The sequence below is a fragment of the Drosophila kikkawai genome, chromosome 3R (genome assembly GCF_030179895.1).
Source record: "Drosophila kikkawai strain 14028-0561.14 chromosome 3R, DkikHiC1v2, whole genome shotgun sequence".
Taxonomy (NCBI): domain Eukaryota; kingdom Metazoa; phylum Arthropoda; class Insecta; order Diptera; family Drosophilidae; genus Drosophila; species Drosophila kikkawai.
The window spans coordinates 38,119,331-38,143,099 of record NC_091731.1 but is presented as its reverse complement, the minus strand read 5'-3'; the positions used below and the strand labels follow the sequence as shown (position 1 = coordinate 38,143,099).

At 45.1% G+C, this 23,769-nt stretch overlaps 1 protein-coding gene and 1 long non-coding RNA gene across 4 annotated transcripts; one reads left to right on the top strand and one right to left on the bottom strand.

Annotated features, from left to right (window-relative positions):
• Window positions 1-471: 471 nt before the first annotated feature.
• Ser (protein serrate) lies at window positions 472-22,760 on the bottom strand. 3 transcript variants are annotated; one of them, XM_017181437.3, is made up of 15 exons: window positions 22,511-22,760; window positions 19,984-20,585; window positions 16,788-16,905; window positions 16,053-16,240; window positions 12,037-12,091; window positions 11,136-11,451; window positions 8,074-8,207; window positions 7,833-8,008; window positions 7,293-7,557; window positions 4,994-5,722; window positions 4,543-4,755; window positions 4,376-4,471; window positions 2,906-3,277; window positions 2,177-2,799; window positions 472-2,058 (listed from the first exon to the last, which is right to left on the bottom strand). In XM_017181437.3, the coding sequence occupies exons 2-15, from the start codon at window positions 20,206-20,208 to the stop codon at window positions 1,294-1,296; spliced, it is 4,275 nt and encodes a 1,424-aa protein (XP_017036926.1). In that variant the 5' UTR covers window positions 20,209-20,585; window positions 22,511-22,760; the 3' UTR covers window positions 472-1,293. The 3 variants fall into 3 exon arrangements, with proteins under 3 accessions (XP_017036926.1, XP_070142990.1, XP_070142991.1); XM_070286889.1 differs by lacking the exons at window positions 11,136-11,451; window positions 12,037-12,091; window positions 16,053-16,240; ... (1 more) ...; window positions 19,984-20,585; window positions 22,511-22,760 and adding an exon at window positions 8,343-8,479 and having other exon boundaries at window positions 479-2,058; XM_070286890.1 differs by lacking the exons at window positions 11,136-11,451; window positions 12,037-12,091; window positions 16,053-16,240; ... (1 more) ...; window positions 19,984-20,585; window positions 22,511-22,760 and adding an exon at window positions 8,353-8,425 and having other exon boundaries at window positions 479-2,058.
• Window positions 14,541-15,150, top strand: LOC138928817 (uncharacterized). The gene is made up of 3 exons (XR_011445218.1): window positions 14,541-14,764; window positions 14,851-14,909; window positions 14,999-15,150. It is a non-coding gene; the product is annotated as an uncharacterized lncRNA (long non-coding RNA).
• Window positions 22,761-23,769: the final 1,009 nt, after the last annotated feature.

Genomic DNA, 23,769 nt, shown 5'->3' with positions numbered 1-23,769 from the left:
CAAATGCGATCCCAGGTCCGGGCATATTTCTCTTCGGTCCGAATGACAGGAAATGCTGTCGATCGAAGACAAAAGTCCTACAACGGTCCTGAGCAACGTTATGCCAAAGGAATCTCTCTTGGGGGTTGTTAAAAATATAAAATAAAGTCTAAATGTATTTATAATTCTATTTTTAAAGTCTATTAAAATGTATCTGCCTTTGAACGAGGGTAAAGTTCTGAAGAGATCAAATCTATTTTAAATAGAATATAACCATAAAGTTAAATAAATATTTTAAATTTATCATATTAATTTATTTTTCTAAAATGTCCTCAAGCATACTTACTTTTCCTAAACTCAAATCCTTAACCCAGAAAAACAACCAAACATTTATTTTATCTTTTACTATCTTTATTGATATTCGCTTTATTGCTGCTAGATCAAAGTTAAAATAATAAATAAATATTACTAAACACACACACACGCGTACGTACATATATAATACAATACAAAATCCGGTGCTTTAACTTAGCTACCTAAACCTACATATAACCTACTTAGATCGGTCGTAAGCCCTAGATTATTGCGTAAGATTGCAAACAACTTTTAAAGTCTAGTGCGTTGCTAAATGCTTAGGCCTAGGATTCTATCTATAGACAAAATACAATAACGGTAACTGCTAATTTACAGTATTTACAGCTTAAGCTTATTGTTATTTTTATTATTAATTGTTTAGAGCGCGCCTAGGTTGAGAACTATGTACAGCTTGCTATTTATTGTATTTTTTTTTTATGTTTTCATTTAGTATTTAAGAGGAAGTTAAATGCGCGTTTGGGTTACACTAAATATCACACTGTGTAGGATGTTGCTTAGCGAAGAGAAGAGTTCGGAATTAAACTAGCTAAAACTTAAGTCATTAAAACAAAAATGAAGGGACTCCACACAGGTGCTTATGAAGGGCTGTGATTTAATTAAATAAATACTTTCTTGGCAACGGGTTAAATAAAATAAAATAGAAAAAACAAAGTCATAAACAAAGGTTGATCAGGGATTAAATGGAAATTCAAATTACCAAAATCTGTGAAATTTTCTAGCAACTTTATATCGGATTATATACCCTGTTATTCCCCATGTGAAGCCCCCCTATATCTAAATCCGATTTATACTTTAACATAACGCTACTAATGCACTTGGAAATCGCGCCCGTGCTGTGGCAATTGGAACTTTGAGCTGTGGCTGTGGGCGGCTGCTTGGTTGCTTGATTGTTTGCTGGATTGATTGATTGCTTGCCTGGATTGGTAGGTGAGATCACGGCTAAACCATCACAGTGGTGGCCAGGACATCGGCGCCCACCTCGTCACCCGCCGTGGGCGGCAGGGACTTGCAGTTGATGGAGCGCTTGCCAAAGTCCTTTCGCGGACTGTCCAGCGAGCCCACCGTGTTCTTCCGCATATCCGAGTTTTGGGTCTTGTGCAACAGGATCTGGGAGCTGCGCTTGTGCGCCGTTGCCTGCTTCAGGCTCGCACTGGAGTCCAGTTCCCGCTCGAAGTCGCAGGGCGGGAACAGCGGCTGGGAGCGATGCAGGGCCGAGCCACTGGCCGCAGAGGCGGCCAACTCGGGCGAGGGATTCAGACTCAGCTCCATGCCGGTGGCTGCTCTCAAGGAGCTGGTGCTGCCTTTCAGAGGATTCGTGTAGCGGCGTAGATTCTCCTCGTTCTGCAGGTTATTGGATTTCTCCTCCTCGTGCCGTAGGGCGTCCAAGGAGGGCGTCAGGTTCATGCCCGAGCTGCTGCGATAGGCTAGCCGCTGCTTCCAGTAGAGGCTGATGAACACTGAGAAGCCCACCAGGACAATGAACACGCCGCACAGGACTCCAATCAGCAGGCTGTGTCGCGACCCATCCGTCACACTGGCCGTCTCCAGCTTCACCTCCACAATGGAGGTGAGAGCCGCCAGCTGGAGCTGCTGCATCTCGAGCTCCTTGCGCCGCTGGATGCCGTTCAGCTGCCGGGAGCTGAGCAGCTCGCCCAAGAGTCGCACCGCTACCGGCAACTGGGGATCATTCAGTCTGCTGGAGGACTGAAACATGAGAGAGGAGATTATCAGGTTAAAGGAGTTATTAACTAATTAAAAATGTATTTATTATCCAAATTAAGCTTCTTAAATTTGTAAAAATTTCACAAAAAAAAAAACTTACCACAGTCAGTTCAACGGTATCATTGGTGCCCGTCTTGAGATCGCACAGCACCATGAGCATTCCCTGCTGTTCCTCCTGCCCCCCGGTACTTCCCGGCTCCTTGACCAACTGGGCGGCAAGCAAAACGCGCACCAGCGAGCACAGACCCTCCACAGAGGCCCCTCTGCCCACCCGTTCCAGAGCCAAAAGGATGGTGAGCCGGGCACAGTTCTCGTTGACCACCGCCTGGTTGGGCCAGCAGCTGGCCTGGGCCGGTAGACTGGGCGGAGCTACACGACGTGATGGCTCCAAGGCACGGCAATCCCCGCGCAGGCTGCAGGGCGGCGAGAGGCAGGTCTCGCTTAGCGCCGGGACACACACCTCGTGCTGCTTGCAGACGCCGCCGCCGGAGAGATTCGACGACTTGGACAGGGGATCCAGCAGCTTGTAGCAGTTGGGCAGTCCGCACCAGAGATTCGTGCACTTGGAGGTGCCATTCTCACAGACACAGGAATTGCAGTGCTCGTCGTCGTCCCTTCGGCCGGTCAAGGCGATGTCCAGCCAGTTCTGGCTCTGGTTAAGAGCTGTGTAAGGGGAGATGGTGTTGCTGACGTTCAGGCAGGCGGACTTGGGATCGGAGAGCACTACACATAAGGGATTAAAATGGTTTTTAAGGATAAGTAATTAGGAAATTTAAGGGTAAATGTTACGATAAATAATAAATATTTAATATAAATACTAATCACTTACATATCTCGCATCGCACGCCATGACGTCCTGGTGGACAGATGCAGCTATAACCTCCAATTCCATCGATGCAGGTGGCTCCGCCCTGACAGGGCTGGGGCGAGCACTCATTGACATTGATGCGGCAGTCCGGCCCGGAGAATCCCTGGGCGCACACGCAGCGAAACCAGCCGGCGCCCGACTCACAGGTGCCGCCATTGTGGCACGGCTGCCCGCGGCACTGGTCAATGGCCTCGGCGCAGAAGAGGCCCGTCCAGCCGGGAGCACAGCGGCAGTGCGGTTGCAAGGCCTTGTCCGGGGCCCCAGGCATGCAGGTTCCGCCATTCTGGCACTGGCCGGCATAGCAGCCAGTGGCGCGCTCCGAGCAACGCTTACCTGGGGAAAAATTAAAGAAAAGACACATAAAAATTATATTTATTGCCGAAATCAAGTTAAGCCCACACTTTAGACAAATATTTGGCTTTTAAATCGTTTAAAACCGCCAGGGTAATATTTTGTTTGCCAAAAAAACGAAAGACTTAGGCAACAAACTAGCTGGGAGTGTGGGATTTTTTTTATATTATTATTTGTAGGGGAGCCGTGACCGCTGCTGGCCCGGCTTGAACTAATTGAAAAGTAAAAGTGTGCTGACATAGATCGATGTGGTATCTCCGTATCGCCTTTATATATATCTCTGAAGCTGTATCTAACGTAAACCCCGGCCGAATCTGTGACAAAAAAGCGAAACGCGTGAAATATGCAAATCGCAAATTAAAAACAAACATAAATCATGGCAAAAGGTTCGGCTTAGCCCCCCTCGAAGCTGCCACATGTGGCAAATACGTTCGCCGATATTTCTCTGCTTTTTTATGTCTGTGAGCTTGTGAGTTTTTTGTGGCTCAGCCGCGCATTCGCTTCAATTTGAGGCCGTAATGACTGCCGACTTTCAATGTTCAAATAAATGCGACCGACCCGATCGTTATTTCTGTGCGCTCGACGAGTACCAGCATGTGAGAGCGTAGCGCTGCTCTTAACGTGGCCAACACACACGGCTCTTGGCCGTCTCGCGCCCATTTAAAGCCCCCCAAGCGTTGATAATGCGCCCCGTCAGCCAGCTTACAGCAGGTTTTTGTGAATGCCCTTGCCAAGGAGTTGTGGCCACTCTTTGGCGTAGTTTGAAATTTGTATTAAGGAATTTGAAAAAAGTATTAAAATGTTGTATATAAATTCTATAAGATGTTTTCTTAGCACTCTTTAGCCTTTACAAAATGGAAAAGAGAAGTTGGTAAATATAGTTTTTTTCGGATTTCAAGACTAGGGTATTGATCCTTCGACTTTCTTATATTTTCTGTTGCCTGCACTTGTTGCATTGCTCTTTTCTGACGTTCACTTTGGCGGCCGCTTAAAGCGCACCCCAGACTTAACTCTACTTGGCTCGGCTCAGTTCGTCTCAGTTGGGACTCATCTCATGCCAACCCAAGTCATCCGACTCACCTGTCCAGCCCGACATGCACTCGCATGTAAAGTCGCCGTCGCCGTCAAGGCAAATTCCCCCGTTTCGACAAGGATTCGGCGAGCATTCGTTGAGATCTGCGGAAAGTTAATGAGTTTGCTGAGTCGGTCAGGGGAGGATCCGGCAGTCGGCAGTCGGGACTACTCACTGTGCTCGCAGAAGGTGCCGGTGTGGCCCACATGGCACTTGCAGAAGGTGCCCGCGTCGCCCGTCTCGCAGCTGCCTTGCCCGCTGCAGGGCAAAGCGCTCGGCGTTGTCATCGTGCTGGCCACGGAGGAGGAGGAGGCGGAACTCGAAGTGGAAGTCGTGGCTGAGGACGCTGGCCCGGTTGCCGCCAAAGTGACATTCGCGAAGCAGCCCTCTGTTTGGGGGGAGACATGATTAGGCTTATTATTGCAGGATTGCACTGGGAGAAACAATTATAAACTAAAGTCTAAACCTATTTCTTGGAGTAAAAAAGAAACTGTCTCTTCGGCTCCCAGTGTAGGCTATAGGAATCCTTCAGACGACAAAAAGCTGCCATTGATGAGCTTAATGACGTCTTCATTGGCTGGAGATCGGTTCCCAGGGCTACTTGGAGGTCTGGGGTATGAACTTACCATTGCAGGGCGGCTGGGAGCAGAGCGGACGCTGCTGCTCGCACAGCTTGCCAGCGCGATCAGGCGGGCAATAGCAGTAGAAGCTGCCGGGAGTGTTGTGGCAACTGCCCTGGATGCAGGGCGACGAGGCGCAGTGGTTCTTGGCCTCCTCGCACAGGGATCCCGAGTAGCCCAGCGGGCAGATGCAGTTGAACTTGCCCACCATGTCCTGGCACTCGCCCCCATTGCGGCAGGGCGAGGTGGCGCACTCATCGATGTCCGTCTCGCAGTCGCGTCCCGTATAGCCGGGGGCACAGGCACACTTGTAGTCGTTGACCAGGTCAATGCAGCTGGCTCCGTTGCGGCATTGGCCCACGCAGTCGTCCAGGTTCTCGGCGCAAGTGGGTCCGCCCCAGCCCTCCAGGCAGACGCAGGCAAAGGAGCCCGGCTGGTTGCGGCACTCCCGAGCATTGATGCAGGGTCCAATAGCCGAGGCCGAGGACTCCACGGCGCGGGTCAGCGCCGCCAGGAGCTCGGAGCTGCTCAGATTTCCGCCAATAATAGCACTGGCCGTAGTGGTCAGCAGGGAGTTGGGCGGCAGGCCCGGAGTATGTGGAGCCTCGCACTCGTTGAAGTCCTCCTCGCAGACGCCGCCGCGCCACTCCGGCGGACACTCGCAGCGAAAGCCCCCGATTAAGTCCACGCAAGTGCCACCATGCTCGCAGGGACCGCCGGCGCACTCGTCGATGTCTGGGGAAGAGAGAAGCAGGAAATTCAAGCAGATTGTTAAGTGCCATCCGCGGATAAATATAAACACTGGGCGAAAATTCTATAGAGAATATGGGGGGTGTTTTGCTTTTAATTTAATTTCTAAATTAAGTAGTACCAAAAATAAAAACCAAAAATGTAAGAAAAGTTTGTGAATTTTTAAACCAAAGCTTAGAAAATCTGCCTCTAAGTTCAGTGACCACTCAATATTTGTTTTTTCTAAGCCTTTTCTCCCCATTTATTTAATATCGATTAAGAACTTTATTTCCCCCAGTGAATGTGTTGACTTTAACTGTTGGCTGAGCTCTCAAGCAGCTCGGGCAGGTGGCTCTTGGCCAAGTCATTGACCTAGCTGGCGGATCGGTGGTTGTGTTGTGGTGGCTTCAGTCTGTAGTCTTTAGGCTGCGTGCCTGGCTTATCGCTTGCCAGAGATCTGCGAGGAGTCTCTGCTTCCTTCTCAAAGCTTGTCGCCCGTTTCCTCATCTCTCGGGCAGCACGCAACTTATTTGTTTGCTTTTTGCCAAAAAGGAAGCTGATAAGGATTTGCACCCCGCAAATATGCAGCTCTGACCCTTTGGCTTGGCCCATTAGCCGTCAATAAGGGTCAGATTATATCGCAGGACTGCAGGAAATTTTAGGGAGACTTAAGGCTTAATTAAGCTGTTGGAGATTCAATTATTTTCAGGGGAAATCTTCAAGGCAACGGTATTTTATAATATTTATAATTTAATTTTAAACTTTATAATTGAATTTTAAAGGAGAAACTACAAGGGAAATAATATAATGAAATTAAGCTGGGGATGGTGAAATTTATAAATTTAAAGGAGTTCTTCGTACACATTGCTGAATATCAATATTTTAAAAATAGTTTGGGTAATAATATAGGTATTATAATATTAACACTTTTGTAAAGCTGTAAAATTTATATTTTTAGAATGATAAAAATAGCTTTGGTTCCTGTTTCTGTATTTGTGCTTTAATATTAATGGAATTAAAATATTTATCATCTATTTTGTAAACTATTTCTTATATTACTATGAATACTATTAATATTAATGACAAAACTCATTTATTTAAGATATAAAAGATCCCCTAATTGCTCGTAAAAATGCAAATCCTTCAGCCTCAACCTCAGTTTCAGTTTCGTTTTTTGGGGAATTGGCAACTCAATTAGCTTACGGCTTATTGCAAATAGTTTCTGGTGAATGTGTCTGTCGGTCGTGCTCCAATTGGAATGCAAAACCGAGCCGAAAAGGCGAACCGAATTTGCTTGGACCACCGTGGCCACAACCATCATACCTCGAAATAATCAAAAATAACAGCCATAGCCTGTGCGTGCTACGTTTCATTTCATTTCATTTCATTTCGCTACACTCAAATGCGTGTGTGCTCAATTGCATGATCGAGAGGCAACACCAAGGCACACCACCCAGGCACACACACACACTGAGCCCAGCTCAGCACTTGGCCAACAAAACATAACTGGCCAAGAGCTGCGGCCAGGCTGTGGCTAATCGCGTGCTGCAGAATAAAATTAAATCGAAAAACTCACTTATTTCGCATGTCGGTCCCGTCCATCCGGCCGCACAGCCGCAAGTGAAGCCGGCGGCCGGCGGCGTCATCAGTGGCTGCTGCTGCTGGGGCATCAGGCCCACTGCCCCTCGTCCCAGGCTCATGCTGCTACCATTCCGCGCCGCGTCCTCCTTGAGGCGCAGGTGCTCCAGGCTGCGGATTGATTCGCGGCGGCTTATCGGCTTGCCCAGGGAGCCCATGCCGCGCATGATGCGGTACACGGGCGGTCGCGTAGTGTTCATTGGCTGCAAGGAGAGACCAGGTACACTCGTCAAAAATTGCGTAGGGAAGTCAGGGAAATTACATTTAAAATTTTAAAATATTTAAATTATAAAGCACATCAGCAGAAGGTAAATTTATTTATTGCAATCAGAGCTTCAAATAATTAAAAAAAAGTTATATAGATACTATTTTGCAAGTGCAAACTAGATGCACCCCAGATGGTGGGGCCTTCGAGCGTATTAAATTATTTTATGGCACTGCGAAGAGGTGCATAAATCGCGGGATTTCAGGGACTAACCTTGAGCGTGCATGTGCCGCCGTTGCGGCAGGGCTGCGTGGCGCACGGGTGCTCCACAATCTCGCACTGCTCGCCCGAGAGGCCCTCGGCGCATGTGCAGCGGTACTGGTCCGGGGCGGTGTTCTCGCAGGTGCCGCCGTGCTTGCAGGGTTCATGGGTGCCGCAGTAATTTAAATCTGTCCAGAGCGAAACTATGATTATCGATTCCCAATCCCAGCCGTAATTGCGTGGGGTCACCTACCTTGATCGCACAGTATGCCGCCCCAGTTGGTGTCACAGACGCACTTCCAGGCGCTGCCATTGCAGGATCCATGCTTGCAGCCGGGATAGACCATGCACTCGCTGCACAGGGGACCTCGCCAGCCGGGTCTGCATCTGGAATGGGGGGAATGGAGGGAATGGGGTGATGAGTTTTGCAAATGGATAAATGAAGCATGGAGGACCCGGGGTTAGATCGAAAGTTGAAGGATTCCTGGGAACACATGGCTGGAGAAGAAGATGAGTCGATACCACTGATTACATAATGGAGCATATCTACAGGTGGGCCTTGGGAAAGATGGAAAATGGAGCATAGAAGACCCCAAACGAAAGGCGAACTTGAACTTAAAATTAATTTTAAGCAGATGTTATTTGCAGCTTGGGAAAATATTTTCCATTAAAGAAAAGGCTACTGCTAAGCTTAAGACTTCGAGACAGAATAAAGTATATAAAAAATAAATAAAATATATAGCATAAAATAACACAACCCTCGTGAAGGTTATCTGTATCTTGGGAAAACATTCTCCCATTATTCATCCATCGATCTCGACTGTTTCTGCCGTTTCTTTACATTTCAATTTGGCCTGGGAACGCTCTGACTGGGCTCTGGGTATCGATCGTATGGCCAAACCACCGAATTGGGTCACTCTGAACTTTGGCCTTGATGCATCAAATGCTAAAGTGGCAGTGCAGCTTGCAGACTTGCCGATTTTATCGCCGCAACACGCCAGAGTGCAGCGGGATCAAAGTTAGCCAGGTCCAGGTCCAGGTCCGAGTTATCTCCCGGCGAGGTGCTAACTCTACAAGCTCCAAGTGATAGTCGTTCGCTCCGTTGGTTATTTATGATTTCATTAAAACGGCAGCCCGTCCAGGCTCTATCTGGCGGCGGATCAGTGGCCAACAGCTCCAACTCCAGCTTCAGCTTCAGCTCCAACTCCAGCTCCAACTCCAGCTACAGCAACGTGCAAACAGCAAAAGTAATTTTTCTTCTGGCTTATAATTGTTGCAACGGAGCGGAAATCTACAGACTTTTGATGTTTTCTAGGCCACGCTAATTATTGCTATTTAGAATCAGGACGAGAGATGGCAATGGTGCTGTGAGGCTGGGGCTGGCTGATGGAGAGCCCCATGATGCCGTCGAGAAATGCAATCATGGCCGCCGGCTCACGTATTCTGTGTTACGCTGCAACATTAACAACGGCAGCAACAACTGCAGCAACTATTGCCGCGGCAACTGCTGCAACAGGAACAACCGAAGCGCAAACGTTTTTTCGTGCTCTGTTGGGATGCACTTCAATAAATTCTGGTTGCTTGTTAGTACTTTAAATTTGTAAAATTTTATGATTTTTTTTCGAAAGAAAAATATATGAAGAAGTCTAATTTTTATCCTTTTACTTTGCCTTCCACATCTATTTTATTATCTTTTAATTTTAGATATCTCTCCAACTCTAACATCCCCCAATTTTTGCTTGGTGTAGCTAAGCTCTTGCTGTGCCAGTCAGTCGCCAGTCCACGTTGCCAGCGTCTGTGCATGACCGTTCCAAAGGGGCGGACCGAGAAGCCCCCCATCCAGGAAGGTGGTGGTGGAGAAGTCAGAGCAGTTGAAGCTGGAGCTTGGTGAAAGAGGAGCGGAGTAGGAGGAGGACCGAGCCAGGAGGAGGTCTTCTGGCCGTGATCAGCTTTTGGCCATCGTGCGGGCGTTTGATTAGCCTGCTCCGCTGGCCGGGAATCGTATTGGCTCTGGCACTTGATTGCCGATTATACGGCTGGTTACAACTTTATAGCTCTCCGGGGTTATCTCCCAAATGGGCAGTTACCGAGTGCGAACAATTTAATAAGGAATGCGGCGGGGACGACGGCGATTGATTGGGGAAGCAGCGTGATTAGATCAGGGAAGGGAGGCGCATTCCATATTATAGAGAAGTAACTAACCTTTTTATTTGAATGACTAAATAGAGAGAGTCTAGATGGGAATTAAATTTTTTGAAGTAAATAAGCGTATTCTTCTTTAAATTTATTGGGGAAATCTTATAAATTCAGCTAGATGATTCCCTTAAATCCCATTTGCATCCCAAGATGGTCATGTGAGAGAAACTCTGCCAACAATTTCACACATTTAGCCTTACAAAAATGATAACAAAAAAACTAAACCAGAGGTAGTAGAAAAACCCGCCTTATGTGTGAGCTATAGAACCCATTTTCCCGCCTCTGATCACAAACGAAAAAAAAAAGACAGAAAACCACTCTTGGCCATTATAACTGTGCGAGTGGAGTGGCTCTCTGTGACTTGGCCTGTCAATGGTGATCCGTGGTCTCCATGGACTCCCTAGTCTTTGGGGCCAGAGCCATTAAGCGCGGCCCCAAACTCCGCGCTGGACACATGCAAAAAGTGTCATAATCACATCGTTAAATGGGGTGGCAGGGGGTCGTAATTACACAGAGGTTGGGGATAAAAAGATGGCAAAACGGCGAAAAACAGGTAACCCGAGATACACCGAAAGGAAATTATGAAAATAATGCTTTCTAAAATGTAGAAAATGTGAAATTCTGGTCTTCTTAACAGCTTTTTTGAGTTTAGTCAGTGAAGGAGTTATTTCCGACTCTATAAACCATATATATTCATGATCAGCATCACCAGGGGAGTCTTTTTAGCCATTTCGGAAAGCAACTTTTTTTTCTTTTTTTTTCATAAATTTTAAAAGGGGTTACACGTTAAAATTTTAAAAAATTGCCAAAAATTTTGATTTTTAAAAATTATAAATTTAATATGTTGATCTGTTAACCTATTAAAAACTAACATAAAAAAGCTTTCCGAATTGAATTTGATCAGTTTTTGGCTTAGTTATGATCGATTTTTGAATCTAAGCCAAGGACCCTATGGCGAACTTCAAGGGTATTCCCATTTCGGCTTTCCGAAGTTAGTTCGCTTTCTTGATTTAGTTTGAAATCAGTCTTTATAAGATTAACTAATGTTTGGTTGTAATAAATCATAAAATATATATTTAATTATATCATATAAAGAGATATTTCTCCAGGTGTACTTACTCGCATTCACCGGGTCGATCGCACTTGCCATGGACGGGATCGCAGCCGGTCTTGCAGATGGCCTCCTCACAGTTGACGCCCTGCCAGCCGTTGAGGCAGAGCTTCTGACCCTCGGAGCCGCAGGCGTAGTGACCGAACTGATCGTCGCGCGGCCGGCAGAAGGTCGTGCAGGTCGTGTTGTAGTAGGTAACGGCGCATTGCACCCGGACGCGGTAGGTGATCCGGGCGTTGCGGCCGATGTGGTCCAGCGTCTTCCACTCCGGCGCTGGCAGTATCACGCCCGAGTATGATGTTTCCTCAATTAACCTCTCCGCATCTGCATTTTGGAGTCGTCGGATTGGGATTCGGAGTCGGAGACGCGAGCGTGGCATGACAATTGTTGTGGATGTTGTCGCGGACGTAGTCGAAGTTGGATTGGGATTCGTGGTTGGTGGCATCAACGTTGGCGTTCCAATGGATCAGGACCAGGATCATAGGGGTGAGTGGAAAAGCGGGAGAGTGGGCAGAAGGAGAATTTAGTCAGTTGTTTGGCACCATTTCGAGTGCTTAAGGGTACACTTGGAGAATAAGTTTGGATTGAAATAGCGTCATAAATCTATATATATTTTTTTATTTTGTTAAATCAATTTGTAAATGTAAAATGTAAATTTAAGAACAAAATAATAAATAATAGTACTGTTTATTAAATTTTTACTTCACTGACTTCTGTAACCCATTTAGTAGCTCTAATTTCTCCCAAGTGTACCTCCTGAGCACCTCTTTGTCTTCTTTGGCTAATTAAGCCAAATGCCTTGGCTCTGGCAAACAATAACGAGCGACATGCTGCTAGCAACTTGCAACTTGCAACAAGGGGCTGGTTGGCTAGTAACGAGCGCCAGTCGGCAATTGCCACCGCACTTACCTGGATAGGATGTGTTGTACATATCCAACGCCTGCAGTATCAGCGTAAACGACTTCTGTAATTGAACGTTGAGAAGAGGAGGGAAAAGTGGCATTTAGTTCGGGATTTCGGTGCTTTTTTCAGGCCTCTGACGACGCTAATGGACAGTTTAATCTCAAGCTGCTCGCCATGGATGCAAATGAAGACAACGCAGACAGGCAAACCAGCAAACCAAGAAACAAACAAACAAACAAATAAACAAACGAACATCGAAGCAACAAACGAACAAAGCGATCAGACAACAAACAAAAGCGAGGCAGAGCTAAACACTTTAATTTCACGCAGGAAGAGCGCGGACTTTCTAAACAGACTCTGGCCATGTCCATGTCCGCCTCCGCGTCCGAGTTCACGTCTACGTCCACGTCCAAGTCCATGGCATTGCAATTGGCCAAAAAAAAAAGCGAAAACAAAACACAGGCCAGACACAAGTCTCTTTTAGTTTTTAGATTTGTTTTGGTCTTTATTACCCTGGCCAATAAGGGTGTTATAACTTAAGCCAGGAGTTTGTGCGAAATATCAGAGAATTCTTGATCATTTATTTATTAAAACTGACAGAGAGGCATTTAAAATATATTATATATTTATTTTTATTTTAAAAAATCTCTAGATTTGTAAAAAAAACCTTTAAGCGTATTTTAGCTTTCGGTTTGCAACAAAATTTTTCCAGATTTCTTATTTAAACTCCTCTTTTGCATGGAGCCTATAAACAAAACTGAAGATTCGCTGTTTGTAGAAGATTTCTCGTTGGGCCTGGAAAGCAATTAAACGATGACGTTGTCTGGATGCCGCCGCCGCCGCTTGATGCCAGGAAATGCTCATTTAGCAGTGGGAGGCGGCGGCGGCCGAGTGGAGCGGGGATTCCCCTGTAATTGCCCTGGCGACGCGACACTAAATCAGTCCAAAGCAGACATTGGCTAATTGCAGTCGACCAGCAATGGCAACAACAACTTGACATACTTTGCGAAATCCACCCATCCACCGCCTCGAATTTCCATTCAATTTTCTGTCATATGCCTTGTTCCGGACTCGCTTTGAAATCAGCGGAAGTATATCAATTGAAAATGGCGTTGAATTTGCTTTTGGATTTCAATGAAAACTAGAGAGATGGCAGACTGACACGAGCCAATGGGCGGGAGGTCTGAACTAGATTGTTAAAGAGAAACGATACTGCGGAAATAATAATGGAAACCTAAATTTATTCAAGTCTATTTTCTCCCACAACCTTTTTCAATCAAATCAAGTAGCTTTTAGCGAGACAATTGCCGAGTTTGTGAATTGGCCACCGAAGTGTGTTTACACACAGAGTCAAGAACCTCGCCTTCATCAATGGTTGCGGTTACCTTAGGAGGAGCGTCTCTCTTTTGGAAAACAATAACTTTTCGTGGAGGTAGCTAAATGGATCAAAAGCCCACGGAGCACACACAAAACACACATTTTATTTGGGCAGTCATTCATGTGGAGTCTCGAGCCGGAAAGTGGAACAGGTAGGTCTCCCGGGCCCCAAGAAGAGGCTCCGCAAATTCCACTCGAGATCGCTCAATGGCCGCGCACGCGCACTCCAGATCATCAACTTGGATGTGGAAAATATTGTCAAGTGAAATTCGGTTGTACACAGTTTTGGGAATGTTTCCGAGACGAGGGCCTTTATGGGGCTGGTGTTTGACAGTTACACTGAAGGCCCGCTGAGGTTATGATGTATGGTGTGTGTACTTGAGGCCTTAAGTATTTCCTAAGTCATGTTTATAAGTCTCAACATGCCATTCACTCAATCAGTCGATGTCGGGGATGGAGCCGAAGAAGTCATTCAATAAAAAGTGGGACAATTGCGACCAGATCGGCGCAGCAGCTCTTTTTACTTGATTTTTGTCTTTCGCTTAAGTTTTGTCTGCTGTTTCTTATTTTTCGAAGATTTTTCATGAGTTTGTGAAAGGCTTCTCGAGGGTTCCTCAACTCGGCAACCTGACTGACTGTCTGCTGGCAAATATTACGAAGGCAGTATGCAGAATTTGTCGGGGTTTTCGGGCTCTGAACACTTGCAGAAAAATATCTTAAAAAGTCTCTGAATTTTGATATTTTATATTTACTTTACTACTTTAAACAATTCGTTCTTAGATTTTAATACTTGTCTATTCTAACAGATATCGTTTCTATAATAACCATAATTAGTAGGATTTTATTTTAAAACATTAAAATAAAGATCCCTAACCATTTTCCTTTCTTTTTTCCTTAAATTCCCTGAGAGTCACTATTTAAATATCCAGAATAAAATATTTCAACTGCAGTCACAGTCACAGGTCTTGGATCACATGTGTGCCTCTGCTTGTGCCTGGGCAAAAAGCAAGAAAAAAAAAGGAAAAGCACAAGCAAAGGCAAAAGATTAAAGCGAAACCAAAGCGAAGCGTAACGTATCGCCATCGCCATCGGCCGAGCGACAAGCGCGACAAGGTAATGTTCCCACGAAACAGGTTGTCCGCACTTCAGGCCACGACTCGAGTCGGACTCGGATTCGGGGGAGTGGTGGGTACGGCAAGGTACGGAATGGTGTGGAATGGTGGGCCGTGGACCGGCATGGGTGGAGGCAGCAAGGAGACCCAAAACCCAAGCCGAGACTCTGACGCATGCTGCTCCCCCGCCGCCGCTGCCGCCACCACACCTCGTCGTCATCGATGGTCTTCGATGGCTGCCTAATGTAAGCGACGGCGCAGGCGCATGCCGACGTCAGCGTCGACAGAGAATGCACTCGAAAAATATTTAAAATGAAATATATACTTATAGATATTCCTTTATCGTAATACTGAATATGATAACAGAAGATTAGCCATGCTTCCTTCAAGGTATTTTTTATAAAACGTTTGTAATTAATTTATATATTTTTAGAAACAGTTTAGAATTTCCTGTTCTTATACATTTTTTTTTTTGCAAGTGTGCCCTGTTACCAATCGCACTCGTATTAGTTTGGACACCGACCTGGTCGAGGCGTGTAATTGTTAGCCAAGTTAGCGTTGGAACACCAGCGAAACAGAGGCAACGACAACCAGAACACCAGCCGTACATAACAACCGAATAAAAAATAAAACAAAAACAAAAATAAGAGAGAAATAACACAAATAAGAAAAACTTTAATTCAATTCTGCGACTACACCCAGTCAGGTTACATTTTTACCTTAATCGAGTTAGGAGCACCGCAGACCAGGCCACGTTTATTTTGTGTTTCGCTTTTTTTCTCGGTCACTCCGCATGTGTTTTTTATTCCCTCCCAGTTTGGCAGTCATAAGCCCGCATTATGCTCACTTAATTAACCGAAAGCCGCTTAGGAGGTGGAAAATATACGAGCATAAAACATGAAACACAATTTTTAATTGCTTTTTTTCGGGCTACTGCCGCCCGAAGAATCTCCGCCGCCGAAGAAGGGCTCGGGATCGGGCTCAGACAGCGGCATGAGTAAGCCGCTTTTGGGTGCTATAGACTTTTTCACGCCAGATGATTTTGAGGAAGATTGGAAGATGAGGCAACGTTGAACCCACGCTGGAATTTTTGGCCACAGGAAGTGACGAGGAGCAAGAGAAAACCCAACACTTGATGGCATTCCTTGTGTAGGAAACGAAAACCCAGCTTTTTTAATTTTAAATTAAATTCCTACATTGAGAAATGAATTTTCCTACTTATATCTTGAAATGCCTGTGGAAATGCCCATATATACGTTATACTTTCTTATCAATCCGGCACGAGCTCAGCGCTCATTCACATTTCTGTTGCCGGCTCGACCTTATCGCGCCGAGTTCAGCTTCAGCCCTCTGAGCTCTCCATGCGGAACCGAGAGCCAGTCACTGGCTCTATCTAGACTTGCCAGAAACTCGCATATTACGACCAAAATGAGAGCTAAAGTAAGGCCAGCTCGTGCCAAAAGCGTGCTTGGGTGATGATGGTATAAAATGTGGCTTCGGGTGGTCAGGGAACTCTGGGAACACTGCACTTACCGTCCAGCGAAACGTAAAGGGCAGCACAATGGCACCCACTCCCGGATCGCTGAGCACGAAACTGGAGCCGCCGAGTATCTTGGTGGTGGAGTTGCCGAATGAGCAGCCCGTGGATATGCTGGCACCCTGCTCCGTGGTCTGGTACTCCTTCAGGCACAGCCGGAATGCTGTTGTGCATGGTGAGCAGCCTGCAAGAGCGAGGGAATTTCGGTTATCATTCATATTTCATATGTAGTCATGCCAGAGAGATTGCATAATACTTGTTCGGGTTTATTACATATACACAAAGCATTAGTGCAAAAACTGATAGCGAAAAAAGAACCTTGACCGTCTCTTTTAGAGGAAGATAAGAGTTATAAGCGGACTCTGAGAAATTCCATAGAAAAGTGTAAGATAAAGTTGTGAGTTTAATTGACAGAAAAGTTAAAGGGTTCGGATAGATGGGAAATATAATGCTTTTGAGGGGGAATATATACTTCTTAAATAATAAAATAGAAAAGTTTAAAAGAATATTTTCTACAAGCTGGAGATAATGCCAAACTTAAATTGCATAAAGCTATTGAATTTTACTTTCTCGATCATTGAAAAAAACCCGTAAACAATATGTCGTAATAATTTTCACTTTCCATTTTAAAGTAGCTTTATTTTATTATAGACCTTTTTATAGGCACCAACTTTCCTTCTAGAGAGGGCCTTCCGAATCGTGTTAATATTTAAAGCCTGTCATTAACTTACCCATCGTCTTGGTGGCCCTTAATTCCGATGGCATGCCGCAGCAATAGCCGCTCAGCAGATGGCTGTTGGTGTTTGAGATTTCTAATATTTCCAGCTCGAAGTTGCCGGCTGCGGATATCTGTGGAAAGGAGGAGGAAACGGGGTTATCGATACAGAAAGTACATTGCGATTCGTTGGCAGACAAGCGACCAGATCTCAAATCGATCAAATCAATCACGGCTCGTAACGAAGTTCCCCACAAAATAAAAAGAGCGATCTTCCCCCACCAAGTCGCATTCCTCCTACCTAAGCCCGATCCCCGTACCATTCCCATTCCCATTCCCAATCCCATTCCCGTTCCCAACGAATAATATGCTCAACACTTTATGGATCTGATCGTTCGCCGGGCTGTAAAAGCTAATAAGCCACCTAGGGCGCTCTGATTGGGCTGCGGTAGAGGTTTTAATTAAAAACACAAAAATAGATGGATCGATACACGGGGGAACACCGAAATAAACCGAAAGAAAGGAGCTGGCTCGCTCGCCCGGGACTTGATAAATCTAACAGCAAATGAAACACGAAAATAATGAGAAATATATTTTCCACGGGCACAAAGCGCGCTCCTAACTATACCGTTTCGGCTCACTTAATCAAACGAGATATCCAGCGGCTTTCGTATAATTTAGAATGCCTTTGTGAGCCAGCTGGAGAGCTGCAGGCTCGGGAGCCGGCAATCTGGAATCTGTGCTCCGGAGTGCCCACAAATCAAGAGCCTATCGATAGGAGCATTTGCCATAAAATTAATAACACATTAGATCGCCGTTCGGCCCACTGATAAATGGCGCATAAAGTTTAACTATTCTCCGCCAAATCGCTTATCATAACTTAGCTGGAGAGAGTCCGCAGAAGAAGTCCCCATCGTCTGCACCATCAACATTGTATTTTAAAGGTTCATTACCAGTTCTATCCTGGAGAGAAGGAGCTCCAGCTCCTGCCGACTTCTTCGCGGAAATATGCTAATGAAAACTCTTAGCCGCCGACTCCTGGCTTTATGGTTTCATATTTCAGCAAATTTATTGTCATTGGCTCTGGTAGCTGGCAGTGTTGATAAGTTTATTAGAAATAAATTGCAATTTAGCCTTCTGGCCTAACGGTGCTGCACCTGCTTCGACTTCTGCTAGAAAATCCACTAAAAACTGAGAGGAAAAACCAACAAACTAAAGCCAAAACCACATGCATTGTCGACCATTGCCATAGATCAATCAAATGCTGGTCTCTCGGCCAGTTTCTCTTGGCGTTTTCTCGAGATTTCCTTTTGTTTGACTTGGGATGGGATTCTCGATCGGGAAACCTGTTTTCGAGGCTGCTTACTTATTTATTTATCACATATCTTCGGCTCTTGGGTTCTTTGGCTGCAGCTGCTCTGGCGCTGCATCCGCTAATATTCCATACAAACTTTGACGTAATCCCCCGCCTGTCCCTCGATTAGATAAACCCGATGAAATGCTTAAGGAAATTAGTGCCGCGGCGCCAACTTAACGAAGCCGACACACAGACCCTCCGAGGGAGTTAATGTGAAATTAAGTTTTAATTAAGCCGCTTCGTGGGAGCTCCTTTCGTAATAATGCCGCTTTTGCCTTTTTCGCAGTCCGTTTAATACGCAGCTTATGATCAATAAATGTCAGATATCCTCCACGTCCTCAACTGGGTTAATTTCAGCGGAGAGACCATGTGAACTGAGGCAGTGCGATCGGTGGCTGAGATTTCCCTGGAAGTGAACCATAAATCGACAACGGACGCTACAAAATATTTAACTTTTTATTTACTTCATTAACAACTAAATAGTTGCATCCATTTAGGCTGCCGGCCACTTTTATCGCCTCGAATAACCTAAATCAATGCAAACCCCGGTCCGGCCTGGGTCCAAGCCAGATAAATGTGTGTAATCAATTTGATGGCTCCACCGGGGTCTTGGAACTGCTGGGATTCTCTCGCTGTGGATTCTAATGTCTGCCCCTTGAGTTGGCCGGCGTATTAATCAAATTGTTGTTTGGTTCCCCCTCCTCCGAGAACTCCCTCTAACTGCTCCGCGCAGCGATTAATTTTTATGTATTTTTGAACCGTTGGCTACCTCTCCGCCTGTTTAATTGCCGCTCGAGGCATCTCTTCCCGGTCCCCAGGTCCCAGCCTTCCCATCTCCATCTCTTTTCTGGCATCTCAATACATGTTTAGGCACTTTGTGTAACACTTTATGACGGGGCTACACCCCGAAAACTAGCTCTGGAAGAAGTCCCAAAACTCCCGACTACCGTTGCCATGTGGGAACGATTTCGTGGAGATGGTTTCTGGAGATATGTGGGATCACTTTCAAGGGGGCTACGAGGATGAGATCCTATTAAGCCTGGTACGGGTGAGCGTATGCTTTTTATAAATAACTTGGTAAACGAAAGCGACTTTATTTAAATACCAGTTTAATGTTTAGGAGTTGGAAAATATTTTGACTAAGTAAAGCCATCAAATTACCAGCAAATTGATGTCCAATTAAAAATAAAAGGTTTGGCTTTAAGACCCTTAATCTTCTGAAGGAAATGAATGATTAAAGTCATATAATAAAGTGGGTTGACATCTATGAAAAATAGGTCTATAGCTTCTTAAAATTTTTTTATTTAAAGGTTTTAAATTTGAAGCTATAATCCAGCAAGAGAGGAAAAAATAAATAAACAGTTTTTAAAATTAGATAAAAAGCCCTAATCATTTTGTTATCATTTAATAAAAATGATTATGATTTCTTAAGTTCTCTTCTTAACCTTAAAAACAGTTTAAATATATTTATATTAAGCCAAATATAAACTTAAGTTCAAGTTAAAATAATCGAAGCTTGCATTAATATTTTTATATGTAATGGATTCCCAGAACTCTACTAATATTTGATTTACTATCCTAAAAAACGCAGCCTGCGTAAAAAGATCCCATTAAACTTCACTCTCCCGGCTGCAAAAGTTGATAAATCACTCAGAAATAAACCCAAAATCATCATTATTTACGTCCCCCATCGAAGTTTGTTGGCCCTCAGCCTTCGCCAATTCTCATGGGTTGAATCAACTTGAGTATATTTTCTACCTCACATTTTTGCTCTTTATTTTGTGGGAAGACACTACACCCGCATGTATTTGGATCTGGGGCTTTTTTGCCTTTTCTTAAATTGGTTTTCGCTTACCTTATGGACTAACAGTATTAAAATTAAAGCAATTAAGTTGCAGGCAGACTTTAATGATCGACAATCGACGAGCGGGGACGGCGTCCGGAGGAGAGTCCGGGGCCTCAGGCGCTGTCTCTTTGTCGCCGCCTTTGTAGACATTCTCAGGCTGTCTTCGGATGCTGTCTCTTCGCCAGATTCCAACGTTGATTTTCGCCGAAAATGTTTCCGAAACATTGTGTACATTCTGTGGGCGTTGCGATGATGCTGGTGGGTGCTCTGCGATCTCCTCTAGATCTGTCTGGGGTTTCTGTCGTTGTTTTGGGTTCACTTTGGGCTAGGTTCGGTGGTCAAATGATCTCGCAGCGATCTTTAATTAGCCCATGTATGCAGATTTCTGGCCCTTGTTTAATTCGTTTTTCTCGGGGGAAGGCACTCGCTGTATTCCGGTTTCTCTATCATTTTTTCTCCACTCTGTAACGGCCTCCGTTCGTATTTGTTTTTTGTTTCTGTGTTTTGTTTTCGTTAATGTTGTTATCACAAAATTTATTTATTACTTATAAGGGGCTTTGTTTTGCCTTGTTTTTCGCACTTAACACTTCCACTTGATAGGCGATTTGTAGCTGTAACAATTGTCGAACGAAATGGAATTGAAAACCGGGCTGTGGAAATCTATTTCATCTATTTCGCCAGTGCCATCATCAACACTAATTGACACGCAGTGGCAAACCGCAGTAGCAACAAGTGGCAGCAACCGCAGAGGCATTTACTTTGCCCCACCGCAAAGGAAGAGGCAGCAAAGGCAAAAGCAAATGCAAATGCAATTCAATTTATGTTAATTTAACGCCGTTGCAGTGGCAGCTCTGCCATGGAGCCGAAGCCATGTGTCTTTGGGCCGCAGCAAACAATTTGCATCTTGTGCGCATATTAATTTACAGATATTTTCACTCCGGCAAACATTACTCATTCCCCCGGTCCACGACCGGGGTGTTAATTGTCCATTTAATTAAGTAATTTGCTTGGAGCATGCCTCCTCCTTGCCGAGCGGAAGTCGTTGACTTTGAATCGAGACTCAGATGTTGCATGCGGCATGGACCGGAAGTGGCTGCTGCGGCCGGCCACTGCGGCCTGGCTTCCCCCCTGAAGCTTTCACCCCCAAAAGGGAGATGTGCTGCGCTCTTTTTGCAATTTGCAAAATTACATATTTATTCCCGGGAGAGACCTCGAACTGCGTGATGCCCTATCATCTCTGTGCTATTTCCCTAGACTTGCTAAGCTCAGATTTATCAGTTAATTGTATGAGCAGGAGAACTCTTGAGTAAAATGATCTGAATGAGCTGTGGACCATGATAATGCCGGGTTTATGCTACCAAACTTATGGCCAAACGATTGGATGGATGTGTGTGGCAGAGCATGGCGCATTTCTAGTGCTTTTTCCATTCGAAACCATTAATCCACGTTCCCTTACTGATTTCATTATACTATCTCCGTTCTCTCTCTTCGGGCACTGAACAAAAATCAACAAACAAATTCAAATTTATTTTTAAACTAGTCGTTAGACTCAAAATATTTTATTCATTTTGTATTATTATTATTTGATATATTTATCATTTATTTATTTAAGAGTCTGGAATACATTTTGTTAATTTCTAGGCTTCTCCTATTCCCCTTAAAAGTTCATACTTTTCTATTAAATATTTCAAAATATATCAGAAAATATATAACATTTATAATTTCTTCATTTATTAAATTCCTTGAATTTATACTAACTGACAAATATTTACTTTGAAGGTAAAATTCACTTTTTGACTCTTAAAAAAACCTTTAAGAAAGTCTTATGAAAAATGATGTTACTATTATTTTTAATATTCTGAATATTATTCACTGACGAAAGACTATAGTAATATAGCTTTGTATTTAAATATATCTTTATCTCTTTTACTATTCTAACATTTTCTTGCAGTGCCCTGCTTATTATTATTATTTTTTATTATCATCGTGCATTATGGGCTAGTTGGCTGTTCTCGCTCTCCCTTTCTCCACGTTCTTTCACTCCGAATGTTTCAATTCCACTTCGTAGCTTTTGATTTGTGTGTGTTATCAATGGAGGCACAGTCACTCTCTGCTGATTCTTCGGGGGATCATACATGTACATACATATATACGTGTATATTCGCATATTCACATTGTTTGCACTTTTACTTTTCCACTTGGATTAAACACAATTTTTCTTTGAAGGCATTGTATGTCGATGTATTTATTTACGAGCATTGTACGAGTATTTAATTGAAAGGTATTTCCGTTTTTCTTCGCTCACACGATCTGGCCGAGGAAATTAAGCACACAATGTCGGCTGATTGTTGATCTTTTCATTTGCTGTGTTGGGCTGTGTACTCTTTCTCCATCAACTTGATCATTTGTTGTAATCAGCAAACGATTAACATTTAACACTTTCACAATTCGCTTTTAAGTGGGGGCAGGAGGAGGAGGCACTGGGCACTAGGCACTATAATCCAGTTTGGGGAGGAGGAAGAGGTCACACTCGTACCGTGGCTGGGAATTGTGTACTCATCACCGCTCGAAGCACGGCTCACGACTGAACGAACGCCGAACACCGAATCCTGCGGCACTTCCAGCCCTCGAGCAGCATCCACGGGGCGGAGCAAGTCACGCGAGAGACGGCCGACAAAAATCGTGGTGGTGGTGGCTTAAGAGAGCCCCGGAAACTGTGACTGCGATTGCTACTGCTACGGTGACTGCGGGTGCGACTTTCGACTGCGACTTCCGCTGGGTGCTGCGTACGCTTCAGGCTTCGACTAACGACTGATTGCCGCTGGGCACAAAAGTGGTGGCCGCGATCCCGGACCGAGCTCTCGCGCGGATAGCTGCTCTCTCTTCGGGGGGAACAGACCGGTTCTGTGCTCTTCGAGCGGCGCTCTTTAGCCGGCCGCTGATTGGTCGCACGCCGTGCCTTATTGCCGCCGGGTCCGGAATCTGTCTCGGATCGGATCGGATCGGACCACGACTTGTTAATGGAGTTGCTGGGGAGTCGGGCCGGCTTCTGCTTCTGCTTCGGCTGCCGCTGCTGCTGCACGCATTTTGGCCCGAAGCTATGCTGCCGTTTTTTACGATTCCAACTTAATTATGTTTATAAGTTCAGTCCAGTGCATTCTGTTCTCCGATTCCGGATCTAGGCCGTAGCAGTAGCTTTTTATGGGCAATGCCAATGCCCCTGGGGGGACTGACAATTAACACCTGGAACCGGGCGAAGACAGACGCAAACCTGAAACTGTAACTGGAGTTGGGCCCAAACTCCCACAACGATTTTGGGTGGGAACCCGACTTTAGCTAGCCAATTATCAACTCCCGGAGACAGAGCGGCGACTTCCATCCAATTATCCGCGAGCCGAAAGTGTATAAATCAAATTTAAATGCAACTGGCCCTATCAGCGTGGCCAAAACAAAAGACTTAAGCAACAAACTTGGCAATTACATTCGGCCAACAAGCCGACAAGCCGCGGCAGCATCTTTGTTGTTGCTGTTGCTGTTGTTGTTAGCGGCTCATATTTCTTGAGGCGCATATCTAAATATCGAATCATGTTGCTGATTTGCAGCAGCTCCATTGTTGCAGCCTCAGCATCAGCACCAGCAACAGCAGCAGCAACAACAACAGGCAATGCAGTTGCTTTTTGTCTGCCCACATCCAGAGAAAAAAAAACAAATCTAAAAAGGCCAGCAATTGTCCAAAAATGTTGGCCTTAAAATGTCCGGCGAGAAACCTATGTGCGAGTATATCATAAATGGCTT

Coding starts and splice junctions, on each gene's coding strand:
- Ser (XM_017181437.3), bottom strand. CDS start 20,208: ATGTACACAATGTTTCGGAAACATTTTCGGCGAAAATCAACGTTGGAA. Junction 5,723..7,292: donor GGGACCGACATGCGAAATAA/GTGAGTTTTTCG, acceptor TCTCTTCCCCAG/ACATCGACGAGTGCGCCGGC. Junction 3,278..4,375: donor GTGCATGTCGGGCTGGACAG/GTGAGTCGGATG, acceptor ATTTTTCCCCAG/GTAAGCGTTGCTCGGAGCGC.